At 37.2% G+C, this 19,918-nt stretch overlaps 1 protein-coding gene across 1 annotated transcript in view; it reads left to right on the top strand.

Annotated features, from left to right (window-relative positions):
- The first annotated feature begins 9,186 nt into the window (after positions 1 to 9,186).
- The window catches only part of Scfd2 (sec1 family domain containing 2), a 399,900-nt gene continuing 389,168 nt past the window's right edge, over positions 9,187 to 19,918 (top strand). Inside the window, exons 1-2 of the mRNA XM_076864547.2 lie at positions 9,187 to 10,110; positions 14,212 to 14,380. Coding sequence (XP_076720662.1) covers positions 9,273 to 10,110; positions 14,212 to 14,380 — 1,007 coding nt within the window. The 5' untranslated portion in view covers positions 9,187 to 9,272. The remainder of the gene's footprint in view (positions 10,111 to 14,211; positions 14,381 to 19,918) is intronic.

Here is a 19,918-nt window from a genome sequence, read left to right as displayed (position 1 = left end):
TAAACCTACTAAAGTCTTGAAGATCATTTTAATTTTAGTATATGTCCCCTGCCTTTTTTTTAACCTTTATTTTATTTATTTTTATGTGGTGCTGAATATGGAACCCAGGGCCTCTCCCATGTGCTAGGCAAGTGCTCTACCGCTGAGCCACAACCCCAGGCCTAGAATGTGTCTTTTTTTAAGCGGATAAAAATCTGTAGCATGGCTATCACAAAGTGAGTATGGCTACTTTGCTATTGATGCACATGATTGCATTCAAATCTTTTGCCAGAAGAAAGAAATCCTATAATAAAGATCCTTGTGGTTTCCTGAAGTTTTATCCAAGTGTTTCCTCAAGCTGGATCATAAGAATGGGTAGTTTTTGTTTGTTTGTTTGTTTGTTTTTTTAATAAATAATGCCTCAAGATGACATTGGTTGTGTTAAAAATGGAATTCCAGTTCTTAACTAGTTGGTTGTATGACCTTGGGTAATCAACCTACAAAGTGAGAAAGCTGAATTAGATATTTCTAAGATTCCCTTAATTCTACAAGTTTCAAGTGGGATACTCATTTTTCAACAGAAAGAAATCTATTTTGATTGTACAAATCAATGAACAGACTTTTTTTGTGTGTTTTCTAATGAATAAATATTGTTTCTTTATTCCACAGTCTATTGGTACCTGCTCTGTTTAAGATGGTGGAAAATAAAGACATGAGTAAAACAAGATTGCCCTTAAAAAGCTCAGTTTACTGAGAAAGATAGAGGGTGGTAAGCAATTAACTTTCCCTCAAGGAAAAGGTGGAAGTGTTTACACCCCACCAATTCCACACCATCTCCTGTTATTTAAACAAGCCATGTGGTTTTAATTCTCTTTATCTTTGAATGAACCTCTACCTACTTTGTTGAAAGCAATTCCTTACATTCTTCTAAATTCTATTTACCTTTGTAAAATCTTTCCTGAATCCCACTTCATCTCTTCCAGTTTATTTACTTATGCAATCAATATTTGTGGAAAGTCTACTGAGGGTCAGGAACTCTTTAAAATTACATAGATTTAGCAGTGGGTTAAAAAAAAAAAAAGAAAGAAAGAAAGAAAGAAAGTCCTTCCTTTCCTGGGGCTTCCATTCTTTTGAGAGTTGGACAACAACAACAAAAAAAAAATGTTAAGAATTATGAGGAATAAGCTATAAGAAGGTCCAGAGAAATGTGATGAAGAGGGATGGTGCAAATTTATATCGAGTAGGGGCTGGGGATGCGGCTCAAGCGGTAGCGTGCTCACCTGGCATGCGTGCAGCCCGGGTTCGATCCTCAGCACCACATACAAACAAAGATGTTGTGTTCGCCGAAAACTAAAAAATAAATAAATATATATATATATATTTTTAATTATATCGAGTAGTCTGAAAAAGTTATTCTAGTGAAGTGATGTAAGTATTGAGTCCTGCATGAAAACAGGATGTAAGCCCTGTGGATTCCTGTGTGAATAGACTAACAAAGGAATTAGGAAGTGCAAAGGCCCTGAGGTAGAAGAATTCTTGGCATGTTCAAAGAACCCAAATATACTTGGATTGAAATGATGACGAAATGTAGATGAAGTCAGTGGTATTGGAGAATAAGTAGGACAGAGCTAATCACCTGTCTAGACCTTGTGCTTCCTCCATGGCGTGAGTTGATCACATTGTACAGTTCAGGCTCTTCATTAGACCTAATCCTCCCTCAAACAGGGCATCTTCTTTGTTGCTTCCATTTCTTGCATGGTACAAAACACCAAATGGACCTTCTTGGTTTTGCTGAAAGAAATGGAATGAAGGTTTTCTTTGTTTATTATTCTAAAAATCCCTAATGACTGGTGATTTCATGGGAGAACCAATTGCTTTTTGCTGAGGGGCTTTTTTCGTCTCCCAGCTGCCTGAAACCTGCTTCCCTTTCAAGGCATTGCTTAAACTGAACTAAAGAATTGGTGAAGAATAATTGATGCATGAGATCACCTTCATGGTAGAGGTTAGCATTTGAGCTTAGCTTTGAAAATGAACATTTCTATAAGCAGAGAAGCCCATAAATCACTAATAACCACTTTTAAAAGGCCTCTTCCTTCCTTGCTTCCAAACTGAGTTTCTGGCATGACTACACTTCCTTAGTTAAAGGTGTCTTTATCTGCTTACTCACCCAGGGGGTAGGTCAAAGATACATAGTTTGAAGATATTTTATACACTTCCTCCCCTATACACTATTGCTAAGAGCCATAGCCAGTAGGAATGACGCATGGCATTTTTGGTTGAAAGGTGACACCAGCAAGCCATTGAGAGGATAATGATTATGTTAAGATGTGCATTCAATTGGAGATTAGACCCCTGCTGTCCGCCTCAGCCTGCTACTTTGGAGCTCTCCCTGAGAGTTCCCATTGGTTGGGGAAGTGCGGTAGGAGGGATTTCCAGAGGAGGGATTGCCAGTTGGTGTGGTGTGTCCCGGAAGAAGGCCGTGTGCATGGGTGTGTGGTGTTCACGGGAGTTTTGGAAATACAGTTTGTTCCTGCTTGAGTGGTTCGTGATTTTGTGACCAGCCAGACTGCGGCACACTATAACCTTATCAAACTACTACATTTGTTCTGATCATATTGGTTTAGTATTTTATTGTTTTTTGTGATCTGTTATTTCTTGGCAAAAATAATAAGCCAGGCATGGTGGTGCCCCTCTGTAGTCACAGCTACTCTGGAGGCTGAGAAGGGAGAATCACTAGAACCCACAAGTTTACAACCTGGGCAACATAGCAAGACCCTCCATCCCAATAAATAAATAAATGATGATGATGATGATAATAATAATAATCTGATTTTAATATATCTATCCCTGAGAAGCACTCTTAAGGAATGTTTCATTAAAATGATTAAATGGTGGTTAAAATGATGACAAGAGTTGAGAATCAAATTAAAAGGTCTTGCACAGCAACCAGCGTGTGGAAATATAGTACTCAAAAAGGTGTTTTTCATGAATATGGCATTTGGGCACAACTGTCCTATTTGCTGCCAACTTTAGATATGTCACTTAAGTGTCAATGTTCTTTAGTTTGCATGTCAGTGAATTGATATAGTAATGTTTTATAACCAGTGCTTAAAAGGATAACAAAGTTAAATGAAGTTGCAAACATCAAAGGAATTGACCAGTTAGAGGCCAGGAGGTGCCATGTTATGGGTTAGGCCTTTCCTCACCACCCCTCCAACATTTTCTTTTTCTTTTTAGTTGTTTTATTTTTATTTATTTATTTACTTATTTATTTTTCTAGGCCTATCCTTGTTTGAACAACCAGAATAATTACACCTGTGCAGAGCTGTCCCTGTCTTCTTTTTGATACTCCAGTGATGAATTAGTCCCAGTTAGCCATCCTCCTCTGCATCTTCACATCCTTTAGCTTTACACTTTGTATTGCTAGTTGTTTCTAGAAAGTTCTGTTGTCTCCTATTTACACATACACTGTTAATGTAAACTGGGTGTGCCCTTTAAGGATGAGAACAAAATTTTGTTTTAATCTGTGTAGTCACCAGATCTTGTCTTATAATGTCCATCACATGGAAAGTGGTCAGTGAATCCTTAAGCCAAGCACTGATCCTGTATATGGAGGACTTAGAAATAAGGTTAAGGGAAATATGTTTGATTTTTTTTTTTTTTTTTTTTTAGGAATTGCTGACTATTTTGAGCAGAGAAGTACAAATCACATTTTAATAAGGTAACTGTGACAGTCTTAAGCAGATCATGTTAGCATTAATTTATTCTATTCCACCATAACATCTGAGACAAAGAAATTACTTTTGGGGGGCTTTCTTTTCTGTCTACCCTGCATATCAAGGACATTCTATCCAGTTACATGACTTTTAGTACCACCTACATCATTGGGAGCCAAAGACTCTCAAATTCCTACCTGCAGTTTTCACTTCATGTCTTGAAATATCATCACTCAGATATTTCATCAGATGAATCTTTTTGATAGTTAATAGGCATTTCAAACTTATGCCCAGAACAGAATTTGTGAATTCCCTTCTCAAGCTTGTCCTATCCTATTGCCATATTCCCCAGATTTCCTTTATGCTTTAGATATGAGATGTCTCGCAAAGCTCACATGTGGGACAATGCAAAAGGTTCAGAGGTAAAATGATTGGGCTATGAAAGCCTTAACCCAATCAGCACATTAATCCCCTGATGGGATTAACTAGGTGTAATTGACAGCAGGTAGGATGTGGCTGGATACGATGGGGCCCTGGGGGCGTGCTTTTGAGGTATATTCTTTGTGTCTGGTGAGTAGAGTCTCTGCTTTCTGATATGAGGTCTTGACCTGCTTCCCTTTGCCACACTCTTCTGCTCTTATATTTGGCCTGACCTCGAGCCTGGAGCCCTGAAGAATGAAGCCAGCTGGACCAAGACCTCTAAAATGGTGAGCCTCCAAATAAACTTTTTTCTCTTTTAATTGTTCTTGTTAGATATTTTGGCCACAGATGGGAAAAAAAAAGCTGATTAAAACACCATTTTCATATTGGTAATCACTATTCAAATAATTATGTCAACACAAACCCAAAGAATCATTTTTTTCCTTTCCTCTTCTTTTTTTTCCCTCATCTGCCTCTCTCATACTGTGCAATATCCTCTTAGGTCTTCTCATAAAATATATCCAAAATATATACAAAATATATCCCAAATCTGTCTTCTTCTCTCCACCTCTACTACCATACTGAAATTCAAGTAACACAAAACCCTTCAATGGCTTCCTCTGACATGTCAAATGCAAATCCTTGGGACCTACAAGCTCCTTCATGGTCTGGTAGGTCCTAAAGTTTCAGGAGGCTACACAGGCTATGCATTAAGCAACGTTTAGGGATCTTCCCTATCCCCACATTCTTCATCAACTTTGTCAACATTGTAGTGTCGTTCCTTCACATCTCTACTATGGACTGAATGTTTGTGTCCCCCACCCACACAAAAAAATTTCTGTGTTGAAACCCTTTAATCCACCATATGCTGGTGTTTGAAGATGGTCCTTGGGGAGAAAAGAAGCCCTCCTGGATAGGGAGGAATATCATGTCCGTCATAAGACAGGAGAGCTTGCTCCCTTCCTCTTTGTTGTCTGCAACATGATGGCATGGCTGAAAGACAACCATCTGCAAACCAGGAAAAGGTCCCGCACCAGAACTGGTCAATCCCAGCACTCTGATCTTGGACTTCCCAGCTTTCAGGACTGTGAGAAATAAATCTCTATTGCTCAAGTCATCCAGTGTATGGTATTTCTGTTTTAGCAGCTTGAACTGAGACAATCTCTATGCTTATTCCTTTCCAGTTCTTGCAGATATGACTCCCAATGATGCATTTAATTCAGTCTTTACCTTTGTTCCATTTAGTGTGCGTTCCCAGAAATCTCATATTTTAGTAGAAAGGATCAGGGGTTGTAAAGGGGTGTGGCTAAATAGCAGAGCACACAAAAAAGAAGAAAGAAAATATTTAGCAGAAAGATGACCCTACTTTTCACTTAAACTGATATTCAATTATAAAAGAATTTGGAGAAATTGGAACCTTTGTGCATTGTCATTGAGAATATAAAATGTTGTAGCTACTGTGGAAAACAGAGCTAATGTTTTTTGAAATATTAACAATAGAATTATTGTATGATTCAGCATTTTTTCTTCTAGATATATGCACAAAAGAATCGAAGACAGGATATAGAGATTGGTATACACATTCAGAGCGGTATTATTGACAATAACCTATAGGTGGAAGCAACTCATGTCCATTAACAGGTGAATGGATAGATACTATGTATACATACCATGAAATATTAATCAATTTTTAAAAGGATATAAATACTGACACATGTTACAACATAGATGAACATAGGACATTATGCTAACTAGAATAAGACAACAAATCAAATACTGTATGATTCCACTTATGTGGAATACTAGAGTAGTCAACTAATGGAAACAAAGTAGAGTGGAGGTTTCCAGAAGCTTGGGAAGGAAATGAAGAACTGTCTAAAGTGTATGGGATTTCAGTTTTGCAAAATACAATGTTATGGATATTTGTTATACAACAGTGTGAATGTACTTAATGCTCCTGAACTATACACTTTAAAATAGCTAATATGGTAAATTTTATGATATGCATATATTCCCATAATTTAAAAAATGTTCCAACTGAATTCAGTATATTATTCCCCAATCTGCTGTTTTTCTGATTTTTCAAATATAATTCATAAAAATGAATTATATCAATTATATCACTGCCATTACCAGTGATCCACACACTGGGTGCTAATCTAAAATTCTCCTTCTGCCTCCTTCTCTCTGCTAGATAACTCACCAAACCTTTTGGCACTATTTTTTTTAATATTTATTTTTTAGTTATAAGTAAACAGGATATTTTTCTAAATATATTTTTTGGGGGGCTAGAGCTGGGGCTCAGCAGTAGAGTGCTCGCCTAGCATGTGTGAGGTGCTGGGTTCAATCCTCAGCACCACATAAAAATAAATAAAATAGACATTGTGTTCAACTACAACTAAATATATATATATATATATATATATATATATATATACACACATTAAATATAAATATATATATATATGTATATATATTTTTGTGGTGAACACAACATCCTTATTTATTGTAATAAATATAATTATTTATTATAATCCTTATTGTGAGCCACAACCCCAGCCCTGGCATTGTTTTTTAAACATCTCTTTATACACCACCCTCTGTCATTCTCTTTTATTGTTATCCCTAACAACTCTTAGCTATAGTTGTTGCTGGTAACTAACCTATTTTTCTAAAATGCAGAGGTGAGCTGGGTGCAGTGGCAGGAGGGTGCAGTGGCAGGCTAAGGCAGGAGGATTGTGAATTCAAAGGCAGACTCAGCAAAAACGAGGCACTAAGCAACTAACTCAGTGAGACCCTGTCTCTAAATACAAAATAGTGCAGGGGAAGTGGCTGGTTGGTTGATTGCCCCTGAGTTCAATTCCTGGTACCAAAATAAATAAATAAGTAAATAAGATCCAGAGGTGAACAAGCAATTTCTACCCAAAGACTTCAACAGTTTCCAATTGGCTGCTACTATTTAGAATAGAAAATAAGATGCTTCATGAACTTGTCTGTTCCTTTTCTAGTTACGTGTTCATATTTTTCTTAGACCTTTCTTTATGCAGTTGCACTCCAGCTAAAATAACCTATTTGTAGTTCCAAAGAACACATTTTACAGTTTCATACCTCAACAACTTTTTTCATGTTGCACTTTCTGCCTGGGCTACCAAGAATACTCCTCCCTATCCTGTCCACCTGCTAAACACCTGGTTTCTTTGAAAGAAACTAAAAACTCATGTTCTATATGAAACTTCTTCTGACCACTTCCCTTTTTCTTTCACTCAATCAGAATTTATTATTCCTTTCCCTAGTAACTCCTATGTATTTTTAAAAATCATTGCTTCTGTGATATTTTATTGCACTTGGTATGAGTTCTTTTATTTCAGTATAATTCTTTTTGAAGACAAGGATTAGCTTACTTCTGTTCATATCCTGAATACCCAACACAGGGTCTGGAATAATGTACAAGTTCATTAAAAGTTTTCTGAATATTTATTATATGGATTTTTTTTAATTTTTAAATTTATTTATTCTAATTAATTATATATGACAGCAGAATGCAATTTAATTCATATTACACAAATAGAGTGCAATTTTTCATGCCTCTGGTTGAACACAAAATAGCATCACATCATTCGTTTTTTCATACATGTACTTATGATAATGATTTCTGGCTCATTCCACAGTCTTTCCTACCCCCATACCTTATACCCCACTTCCCCTCCCTCCCCTTTGCCCTATCTAAAGTTATTAATTGAGCATTCAACAAACACTTATAGAACACATACTATCTTCTAATTTGGGGGATTCCTTGGTGTCTAGTGCATAATCTAGTAGAATAGATGTTAAGGAAAATAGGTATGTTGAAACTTACCCAATGGTGTTGCAAGTACTTAGCAGACTTAGAAGAGGACAGGCTAGTAGAGGTAGTGAGTTAGGAAAACCCTCACATGGAATGTATAATTGGAATGGTTTTTTAGGGTAAGAGTTTATCAGGTGCAAATTCTTTGTGAGTCCTATGATTTATTAATCATTTCATCTTGGAGTTTGGCACAGTGGTTTCACTTAAGTGTTTAATAAATATTGGTTGAACAAATTGAGCCTGTGAAACTCTCCAGAGTCGATCGTTGATTTTGTTGTGCAGGTACATAATGTTCTAGGCTGGGAGAATCAGTGCAGAGAAATTGAGAAATCATGAAGGATTTGGTAACTTTGAAGGAGTGTGGATATATCCTATAGGCAACTGGACCAGGTGAAGCTTTGAAGCAGTAAAATGGAAGGACCACCTTAGTTTATTAGGAAGAAACCTGAATCGAAGGTGGAAGAGATGGAAAACTGGGAAATCATGGGACAATCATTGTGTTAGTCCAGGTGAGTGATATTGCTGAGTGATGTGACAGCAAGGATGGAGAGGTAGAACTAGTTTCTAGGAGTTTTGAAACACGTCAAGATTTAGTGATAATGAGATGCAGGTGAAAAGATGGAGAAAGGGAAATTAGGTTTAGTAAGAGGCTTGTTTGTAGGCTGGAGTTGTACCTCAGTGACTCTCAAGGGTGAGGTTCGATCTTAGGACTACATAAAAACAAAGGCATTGAGTCCACATACAACTAAAAAAAAGTTAAAAAAAAAAAAAACAAAACCCACCACCACCAACAACAAAAAACAGGCTTGTGTGCACAATAACGCGTGTGATAGCAGCCTATCAACTACAAATTATTACACAGCAGTTGCTGTTTTTATATGGGGAAAGTGGCTGTAATTTCAGAGATGTGTTCATATCCGAGAAAGATATTAAACTTCAGATCAGGTTTTATTATTCCTAAGACTTCTCAGGGAGCACGGAAAGGTAACTTGAGCAGACAGATGGGGGACAAAGGTTGCGTAGCTCAGCTCTTTCCTAGTCAGCCCCTTTTCTTCTCCGGAACTTTCGAGGAAGCCCAGGGCCACGGAGCTCCGCCCATTTCTTCCCAATCCCGCCCACCTTTCCTCTAGCCTCCTATCTAGCCAATCAGTGCTCAGTTACGTCATCACCGTGCGCGGTCACCAGGCGCGTCACAGACAGGACCACGTGTACTGTGTTGACTGTCAAAGTCTGTGGACACCCAATTTCCGGAAGCTGTGAGTTCTGCCAGAAGTTCCTGCACCCGAGTTTTCCCGAGTCTGTGAATCCCGGCCATGAGTGCCCCGGGCGTGGTGTCCTTCACCCAGCAAGGCTGGGAGCAGGTGCTGGCCAAAGTGAAACGGGCTGTGGTCTACCTGGACGCCGCCTGCGCCGAGAGCCTGCACTGGGGCTGCGGATCCACGCGGCTCCTAGAGGCCGTGGGTGGTCCCGAGTTTCACCTGAGGGAGTTCGAGTCTGATGCAGTTGGTGGAGGAGTCAAGCAGCCCAAGGCAGTATTTGTGTTGAGCTGCCTGCTGAAAGGTCGGACTGTGGAGACCATAAGGGACATAATATGCCGCAGTCACTTCCAGTATTGTGTGGTGGTCACATCAGTGAGCCACGCTGTCCACCTCACGGCTAACCATGTCCCAGCGGCTGCAGCTGCCGAGCTGGAGGGGCAGCATCCGGTGTTCGAGCAGCTGGAGGAGAAGCTGTGTGAATGGATGGGAAACATGAACTACACAGCTGAGGTGCTGCACGTCCCATTATTGCTCGCCCCTGCTGCTCCGCACCTTGCCTTAACTCCGGCCTTTGCTTCCCTTTTCCCACTGTTACCCCAGGATGTACATCTCCTTAATAGTGCCAGACCGGACAAGAGGAGGCTGGGAAGCCTGGGTGAGGTGGATGCCTCTACCCTGACTCCAAAGCTGCTGCTGCAGATCAGGTGCCTGGTGTCGGGTCTCAGTTCTTTGTGTGAGCATATAGGGGTACGTGAAGAGTGTTTTGCTGTGGGTTCCCTCAGTCGGATCATCGCTGCAGATCTGGCCAATTATGCTCCTGCCAAGAACAGAAGGAAGAATGCTACAGGCAGGGCATCTGTGGTCTTTGTGGATAGAACTCTGGATCTCACAGGTTAGTGGCATTGCTATGGAGTTATTCATATTCACTCTCTACAGTGCAGGCACTTTCATTGATTCAGCATGTTTTATTGTCCTCTCACTATATGTGAGATTGAGGAGACAAAGATGATCTAAGTGGACACAGTCCTTGATTTCTCAGAGTTTAGAGTTTAGTTTAGAAGGGAGATCAAGAAAAGAAAGTTAGCAATTATAATACAATTTGTTGAGTGTGCGTAATGGGTAAACGTAGCTTCTATATTGATTGCCATATTAAAACAACTGCCTCTTCATGAGACTGGAGAATGGAATTATGCTTACACAGAGAACTGTCCACCTGGAAGCTTTCTAAAATTTGAAGATGCCAACATTTACAAAAATCTTTCATATGAGGATTCTGATCTATTGGAGAGGTGTTAGATGACACAGGGGAAGGAAAACTATAAAGCAAAACATGAAATTATAATGGACAGTTGAAGTTTAGTTTCCTGTAAATGTTAAAAGATGAGACTACCCATAAATATTCCTAGTAAATTAGATGAAACAGAAGTATATAAATGTTTTCAGATATTTATTAATTTGTTCTTAGGTTTGTTTGTTTGTTTTTGGTACTGGGGATTGAACACAGGAGCACTTTGCCATTGAGCCACATTCCTAGCCCTTTTTACTAAGTTTCTGAGGCTGGCTTTGAAATTGTGATCCTCTTGCCTCGGACTTCTGAGTAGCTGGAATTACAGGTGTATACCACCACTCCTGGATCTTTCTTTAGTTTACATTCTGTTAACAATTGGGTATGTAGTCTCAATCATAATAATGTATTAAATATTTATACACATAAGGGACAATGTAACCTTGAAATTGGCTAAAGAAAAAACTCTTTGTGATACTTGACGTGTGCATTTATTTTCAAAGGTTACATTTATTATTCTGTAACTAGGTAGATACAATGCTACTAGTAGTAAATGCTAGTCATACAAGTTTAGGAAGAATACTCAGGAAACTAACATTGGTAAGCATTCCCTTTAGTAGGTAATTAAAAAGGTTGAAAGAAGTTATATAAACAATAATAAAGTATTTGAGTTTTTTACCTTAATAAGATGAATTTTTAGATCATAAAATGTGATGCAATGGTAGTACTGAGGTGGAACTTTAACTATGTGACTGGGAAAACCAGGTGTCCAATGTGAAACTGCAATTTAAATATAAGTAATAATTGTAACATAATTGGATGCTTAGAGGATTAAAACTATAATACTTGATGAGTATATGCTTGTTAAGATATTTAATGAATTGTATATATGTTTATGCATCTCTTCCTGTATGCCAAAAATGTGACTTATTATTTCATAGTTAATCAGGAAGTTTGTATATTTTTTTCATTTCCCTCTAAGACTTCAGTGCTCTGGCTGCTCGGCATCATAGCAATAACTTTTTTATGTCTTCAATATCTAATCTTTGTACATGCTTTTTTTTCACATATAGAATAAATGAAGTAAGCATAGCTTCTTCCCTGTAAAAGTAGTAGCATAAAGCAGTCAAGGAAGACTTAGAAAATAAGACCCATGGAAAAACAAAATAGGCACACAATAGCAATTATTTCATACTTTCTCCAAGGGAAGTTTCTAGATCTCTTCCCCATCCCCAACTCACCCACAACTTTCTTGCTTGTAGAATCACTGAGAAAACAGAAGCCATTAGAAAACTTCCTTATCTTCTATCACCAAATACCACCTTTTCTTATTTATTTATTTATCTGTTTTTTTTTTTTTTTTTGTAACTGAGAGTTGAACCTAGGACTTTGTGAATGCAAGGCAAATGCTTTGCCGCTGAGTTACATCCCAGGCCTCTACCAACTTTTCTATATCTCTACACATGTATTTTTCTTTTCTTCCTTCATATTAAAAAGGCAAGTAGCCAAGTGCAGGGTGCACACGTAATCCCAGCTATTGGGGAAGCTAAGGCAGGAGGATGGCAAGTTTGAAAGAAGCCTCAGTAGTTTAGTGAGAACTGTCTCAAAATATAAAACAAAAAAGATTGGGGTGTATAGCTCAGTGGTAGAGCACCCCTGGGTTTAATCCCCCTGTACCATTAGAAAAAAAGGAATATACTGACTCTGCTACAAACATCGACCTTTTCACCTATGCAGACCCTCTCTATTTTTACTTCTCATAAATTTACCTTTGTCAAATACCCCTTATCTAGATTAAGTTTTTCCTCTTCTCTGAATTTTTTTTATTCTTTTTTTTAATTATTAGTTGTTCAAAACATTACAAAGCTCTTGACATAATCATATTTCATACATTTGATTCAAGCAGATTATGAACTCCCATTTTTACCCTGTATACATATTGCAGATTCACATCAGTTCCACATCCACTTTTTTACATACTGCCACACTAATGTCTGAGAATTGCTGATGACCCCCAAGTTTGGACAGGAAGGAGGACTGAGTGATACCAGATTGTGCGGCTAAATAAGCCGGAAAGCAAGAGCACATACAGAACATTTATTTATACCATATTTTTATGAATAACAGAGGAAAAATTAAGTATAGCTTGGGAGAAGAGATAAGAATTTGGGCATCAGTATCAAAGAAAAGTTATGATGATAACTGGAGATTTATAAAAGTTTTTAGTAAGTGAAGATGAAACCAGTGGAGACAAAAAGATGTTTATGATGTTATGAGCAAGTCTTGTATCTCTGATTTGGTCTTAAAGACATAATTTACTTAGACACTTTGACCTCTCTCTCTGGATTCCAGGGCCATTCATAATTACCAGGCATTCAGTCACCTGGTATTAACAAGCTCTTAGTCTGACTTCTGGGGAAATAACCATAAACTACAGACAACATAAATAAGATAACCATATTCCTTCTGCCCCGAATAAGTAAATATCCTGCTGGTAGTACAAGCAACTGTTCTTTAACATAAAGAGTTACCTGGCTCTATCTTAAATCACTTTTGTGAGGCTATTTTTTTTTTTTTAATGAAGAACATGGATTTTGGAATTATCTGACTCCTGGGTTTGAATTCTTTCTTTTTAATTAACAAGTTAATTATTTACTTAATCTTGAGAAAGTGATTTAATCTTCTATTATGTAACTGAACATGACAATACTTACATATTAGAGGTGTTGTAAGAATTAAGTTGAGAGTAAATGTACTGTATGGAACTTAGCATCTGGTATATCATAAGCCCTCAATAACTATTAGCTGTTTTCATGAAGATGAGGATGGTGATGATACTTTGGGTTCCTGGTTTGGGCTTTCCTATCTAAATTCTTCTGTCCCATTAATATGACCTGACAGAACATAACATTAGGAAGTAAAATATTGGTTGATTTGAAGCGGATGGCAGATACCACCCATTGATAGAATAATGTCTTTCAAATGATGATGGCTTTTGGAAAGATGATTTGTTTAGTGTTGAGTTTTAATTTGAGTTCATTCATTCATTCATTAATAGAGCTAACACATGAAAAGTTCTTTGAGTACCTAGTACGCAAAGAACATTCAACAAATGTTGTGTCATTGCTAGCTGTTACCATTTGTTCATTTATAATCTTTCCTTTATCCAACAAATATTTAGTAAGAGACAACTAGCTGCCAATTTCCATGCTAGACATGGTGGGCTGTAGGTGAACTATATAAACAGGGCCTTTGTCATTATGAAGATGAGGTTATACTGGAGGTTCCTAAGTCCTGGATTTTAGTGTCTTTGTCAATAAAAATCAAATACTGCTTTAAATTTTCAGGTTAATATCATCCTATGATACTTAGTTAACTGATTGACTATATGTTGAAAATTTGTTCAGCAAATACTTATGAACACCTGCTATATGTAGCACTGTGCTGGTGCTAGGGATATAGCAATAACCAGAGAAGATAAGATGCCTGTCCTCATAGAGCATTAAGTCAATCTATGAGGCACACATGGATGAGGTGATTAATATGATAAGTATTACAAAGGCCAAAATACTAGGTTTATGTACTTGCTTTGTGTAGCAGAAACTAAAAATGACTATTATTTTTTATAGAAGTGGTATTATAAAGGATTTATCCAGTTAACTTTTTCCTCCCGGTTTGTGAGTTTACATTTTCTTTCTGCTGAAATAGGAGCTGTTGGACATCATGGAGATAACTTAGTAGAGAAGATCATTTCGGTGCTTCCACAACTTCCAGGCCACACGAATGATGTGATGGTTAATATGGTAGAGCTCACTGCACTCCAGCAGGAAGAGGAGAATCAGAATGTGGTTGCACCAGGCTGTCTTGCACAATCCAAGTAAGTTGTGTAGTTTTGTTCTCTTGTTCTCTCTTTTCCCTTTCTTCTTATTCTTCACTGAGTATCCACGTTCAAAGAAACACTGATGAGTTGGTCTAGTTGAAAAATTCATAATGGATAACCTTAGAAAGAATCATTTTTAAATTAAAAATAATTACATCCATTAAACATAACAATAAGCCAGAGAGTATGGCATTTTACAGAAGTGTTACTTGGAGATGTTATAAGCTTGTTTCCACTGTCAATTGAATCAGTTGATGTATCTCAATTTCACAGATAGTTTCATATGGAATTGTGACTAGGCCTCCTCATTTTTTTTCCCATTTGCTTTTTTCCCATTTGCCTAAAAAGTGACACATATAGCTATGAACCAGTGCCATCTTTTAATAAGTAAATGATATGCTCTTGGGCATCAATGGGAGAAGTTTTTGTTTGTAAGTATATTATTTTTACATGCTTAAAGCAACGAAAGATGGACTAGGTATGTAGTTCAGTTAGTAGAATGATTGCCTCGCATACATAAGGCCCTGGGTTCAATCCCTAGAAACACACACACACACACACACACACACACACACACAACAACAAAAAAAAAAAGAAAGAAAAAACATGGAGTACTTGAAACCATACAATTTTTCAGAATTATTTAAAACAATTATTATTGTTTTAAAAATTGTACTAAAAGGGAAAAAGATGTCTAAAACTGTTTCTCTTATTTCTGTTTTTAAATAAGAATCTTTTGGCATTATAGTTTTAAATTTTAACAGTAATATATACATTTGGAATTTCCTACCATATACATAATTTATTTGGAACTCTTAAAATTTTAACTTTTTTGTGGATAGTTAATAACATTTAACAGATGCCCAGAGTGTGCATATGGATCAGCATGGGAAGAAAATGAAAAATTCTAGACCTTGTCTTGTGTGTGTGTGTGTGTGTGTGGGGGGTACTGAGGACTGAACCCAGGGCTTTGTCTGTGCCAAGCTTGTGTACTATCATTGAAATACACCCCTAGCTTTTAAAAAAAATTATTTTGAGGTAGAATCTGAGTAAATGGTTCAGGCTTCCTCAAACTTGTAATCCTCCTGCTTTAGCCTTCAAAGTAGCTAGAATTACAAATGTGTACCACTGCACCCTGGCTGACCTGTCTTCTTTTTAATGCTTGTACATACAATAAAATCATAGACCAAGGGTCTGCAGCTATATAAACCTAAAAATAACTGTGGTTGTATATACTTATCACTATTAGAGGGCTTTTCAGAAGTTAATTATTAAGGATTTAACTGTGAGTCTTATTTTAGGTTAAGTAATATGAAGGACATAAAAGTATATAAAATATCATTCTAAACTTTAAGGAACCCTTTTTCTTGTTTGTAACAATGATTTATCCCAGGTATAATAAGAAAAAGAAAATTCAAAATGATATGAAATCAAGACTAATGTGTCTGTGCTACAAATTATAATTCCTATAAGCGAAATATCAGGATAATGTTGTCTTTGTAGGGACAGTCTGGGCCTTGTGGAAGGGGTGATGCTTGAATTGATTACGTCTTGAGAGATATAGAAAAAAGGAGGGGACTAGCATGAACACAGGTATAGAAACATAGGGTCTGTAGTGATGGGGTGTAGAGAAGAGAGACAACCTCAGTGGACCACTGCTGCCATCTACTCTGTGAACATTTTTCAGGACATATTACATGCCAGGCATAGATACTCCCAGGCATTTACATTTGGGGGGTCATTTTCAGTTTCACAGAAACCCAAATTGGTGGGTATTATCATTCCATTACAATTTTATAGGTAGGGAAACTGAGGCAAAGAAACATTAGGTAACATATTAAGTGTATAGAGGTAGAACTGGAAATGAGCCCACCACTTTCAACGTAGAACAAGAGCAAGCAAGCTCCCCAGAGAAGTTTGCAAAAGAGTGGTGTTGAATCCATCAATTTTAGTGAGCAGGAAAAGACACAAATTCTTAGAAGTATAATAAGACAAATATTAGAATAAAGGTGGCTTTGAGATCTATAACTAATGTTCTCATATGGCCAATTTATTTAATCTTGATTCTCAAGCATTCATTCTATCTTAAGCTTAGTTCAAATATCAGCCAGGTCAGTCTTTTTTCTTTTTTTTTTTTTTTGAGAGAGAGATTTTTTAATATTTATTTTTTAGTTTTCGGTGGACACAACATCTTTATTTGTATGTGGTGCTGAGGATTGAACCCAGCGCCGTGTGCATGCCAAGTGAGCGTGCTACCGCTTGAGCCACATCCCCAGCCCACCAGGTCAGTCTTGAAGTCCCATATCACTTGCCAGTGATTGATGGAGAAATGAGCAGATGGTAAGAGGGAGTCTTCTTAGGACTTCTTGCTCAGATTTCTTTGCTTCTTTTTTCCCATTTTTTTATTGGTACTTATAATTGTATATAATGATGTGATTTGTTGTTATATATTTATAAATGCACACAATATAACAATATAATTTGGCCAATATCATTCCTCAGTAGAAATACTGAGCAGGAATATATGAAGGACATAAAAGTATATAAAATATCATTCTAGCCTTTAAGGAACCCTTTTTTTGTTTGTAACAATGATTTATCTCAGCTAGAATTACAAATGTGTACCACTGCACCCTGGTACACATCTTTTCTTCCCCTCCTCCATGCCCCTGGTCCTTTTCCTTTACTCTACTTATCTCCCTTTGATTTTCATGGGTCCCCTTCCACCTTTCTTTTCCTTTTTCCTCTCTAGCTTCTGCATATCAAAGAAAACATATGTCCCTTGACCTTCTAGTTTTGCCTTATTTTGCTTATCATAAAGATCTCTAGTTTCATCCATTTTGCTGCAAATGACATTTCATTTTTATTTATGGCTGAATAAAACTCCATTGTGTATACATACATTTTCCATTCATTTGCTGATAAATATCTAGATTGGTTCCATAGTTTGATTATTGTGAATTATGATGCTATAAGCAAGGTTCTGCATATATCACTGTAGTATATTGACTTTAATTCTTTAGGATAAATGCTGAGGAGTGAGTGGTATATCTGGGTCATATGGTAGTTCCATGCCTATCTTTTGAGGAACTCCATGCTGATTTCCACAGTGATTGCACTAATTTCCAATCCCCCACCCCCTAAAAAACAATAAAAATGTGAAGACAGAGCCTACAGAACGGGAGAAAATCTTTGCTAGCAGCTCTTCTGATAGAGGATTAATATTCAAAACTATATAAAGAACCCCAAAAACTTAAGGCCAAAAAAAACCAGTTAATAAATAGGCAAATGAACTAAATACACATTTCTCAAAAGAACAAATACAAATGGCCAACAAATATATGGAAAAATGTTCAACATCCTTAGCAATTAAGGCAATGTTAATCAAAACTACACTGAGATTTCATCTCACTCTATTCAGAATGGTGATCACCAAGAATACAAAACAAAGCTGGGCATGATGTCGCATGCCTGCAATTCTAGAGGCTTGAGAGACTGAGGTAGGAGGATAGAGAGTTCAAAGCCAGCCTCAGGAACTTAGTGAGTCCTTGAACAACTCAGCGAGACCCTGTCTCTAAATAGAACAAATATGGTTGGGGATGTGGCTAAGTGATTAAGCCACCTCTGGGTTCAAACTCTATAATAATAATAATAATAATAATAATAATAATAATAATAATAATAATAATAATAAAAATGCTGAAGAGAAGGTATGGAGAAAAAGGAACACTTTTTACACTGTTGGTGGAAATGTAATGCTTTTTAAAAACAATTTAAGATGTGTAACTGATGTGATTCTCCAATCTTTGTAATGTTTTGAATAACCAATTTAAAAAAAAAAACAAAAAAAAAACAAAAACAAAAAACGATTTAAGAGACATACAGAACCTTCTATTGCTCCCATTGCTCCCCCAACTCCCGAGGGTTCTCATGTAAATCTCAAAACTGCTGCAGCCATCTTGCTCATGCCCAGAAGTTGATGCTAACCCATGGAAGTTACCGTGTCAAAGACTGCTGCAAAGAGCACTATGGTTTTCCCCCTGTACTCTCTGGAGCTCATATTGTGTGGGTGAATACATTTCCTTATTATTTAAACCAAACCAAATTGCTTTTTTTCTATTATTTGTAATCCTGGCACATTTTTTAATACCTTGTTATTTCATCTATAAAACAAAGACATTGCTTTAACTGACTTCTAAGCCTCTTATTGCCCTTAAAATAATCATACTAACTCAACCCTTGCTGTGACTCAGTTCTGCCTCTCAACACTTAGACTATGTTCATTTATGTGTTTTTTCTTATAATTCTTTTTCTCCATGGGTGTTCTTCTCAATAGATTAGGAACAAATGTAATCCTAGACAATAGGCTTTGAGTGCCATCCGAAAATGAGAGTATGTTCACATATCTCAAAGATGAGTTCTAGAGGGATCTGAATGAAGAAGAAAATGAGAACAATTCTAATGAAATAGTGAAACTAGAAGTGAGGTTGTACATGATAAAGAGATAGGTGGTGAGAAAATTATAAGCAAAAATAGTGTTATGGTTTGGATACAAGCTGTCCCCTAAAAGCTCACACATGAGACAATGCAAGAAGGTTCAGATGAGAAATTATTGAAAGAGTTGTAAGAGTCTTAACCCAATCAATGGATTAATCCCCTGGTAGGGATTAACTGAGTGGTAACTGAAAGGTAAGGTATGACTGGAGGAGGTGAGAATTAGGGTGTGGCTTTGGTGTGTGTGTGTGTGTGTGTGTGTGTGTGTTTTATTTTGAGAAAAAGGAAAAAGACAATTTATTGCTTTGCTAGCAAAGGAGAAATACAGGGGACTCCTGCCCCAAAGTCTGTGATTCTACCTATCAGCAGGAATAGGGGGGTTTTAATGAGGTGATTCAGAGAAAATGAGATTGGAGAGATCAGGAGGGAGAAGATCAGGGAAAAGAAGATCAAGGAGGAGAAGATCAGGAAGGAGAAGGTTAGGAAAAAGAAGATCAGGGAAGAGAAGTTCAGGGAGAAAAAGGTTGGGAAAAAGAAAACAAAAACATGTAAGTTTCAAAGGCACAAGGGATATAGTCAAAGCATCAACTGAGCCCCTGTTACAATTCCCCATTGTTAATTTCTAGCTTCCATTTCTGTGGAAAGTGGGTAATGACATCTCTAAGCTATTTCCCCTTTGAGGGGGTGAAGTTGGGGGAAGTAACCCAAAGTTCTTGTTTTGTATCAGCTGGGGTGTGGACAGTTAAGAGCATCTAGCGTCAGAGCAGTCCAGAGGTCCACATGGCAGATGGCAGGTGACTGGACAAGGCATACTTAAGGCAGGGATCATGCTAAGACAACAATAAAGAGCAAAGCATTAATTTTTGTAATTAATTAGAACAAAAACTATTGGTATTTCAGCCACGGTCTCTGAAAACCATGAAGACAGTGACTCATAGTATTATGAGTGAAAAACAGATCAAGTTCATCAATGTAGCAGGTTAGGAAGATTTGTAGCTATATGAAATCAGACTCAAATTAACTCGGGACAAATTAGGGATT

Source organism: Callospermophilus lateralis, chromosome 8 (genome assembly GCF_048772815.1).
Source record: "Callospermophilus lateralis isolate mCalLat2 chromosome 8, mCalLat2.hap1, whole genome shotgun sequence".
NCBI classification, from domain to species: Eukaryota; Metazoa; Chordata; class Mammalia; order Rodentia; family Sciuridae; genus Callospermophilus; species Callospermophilus lateralis.
The sequence above is the reverse complement of the archived record's forward strand: the minus strand, read 5'-3'. Positions and strand labels throughout refer to the sequence as shown.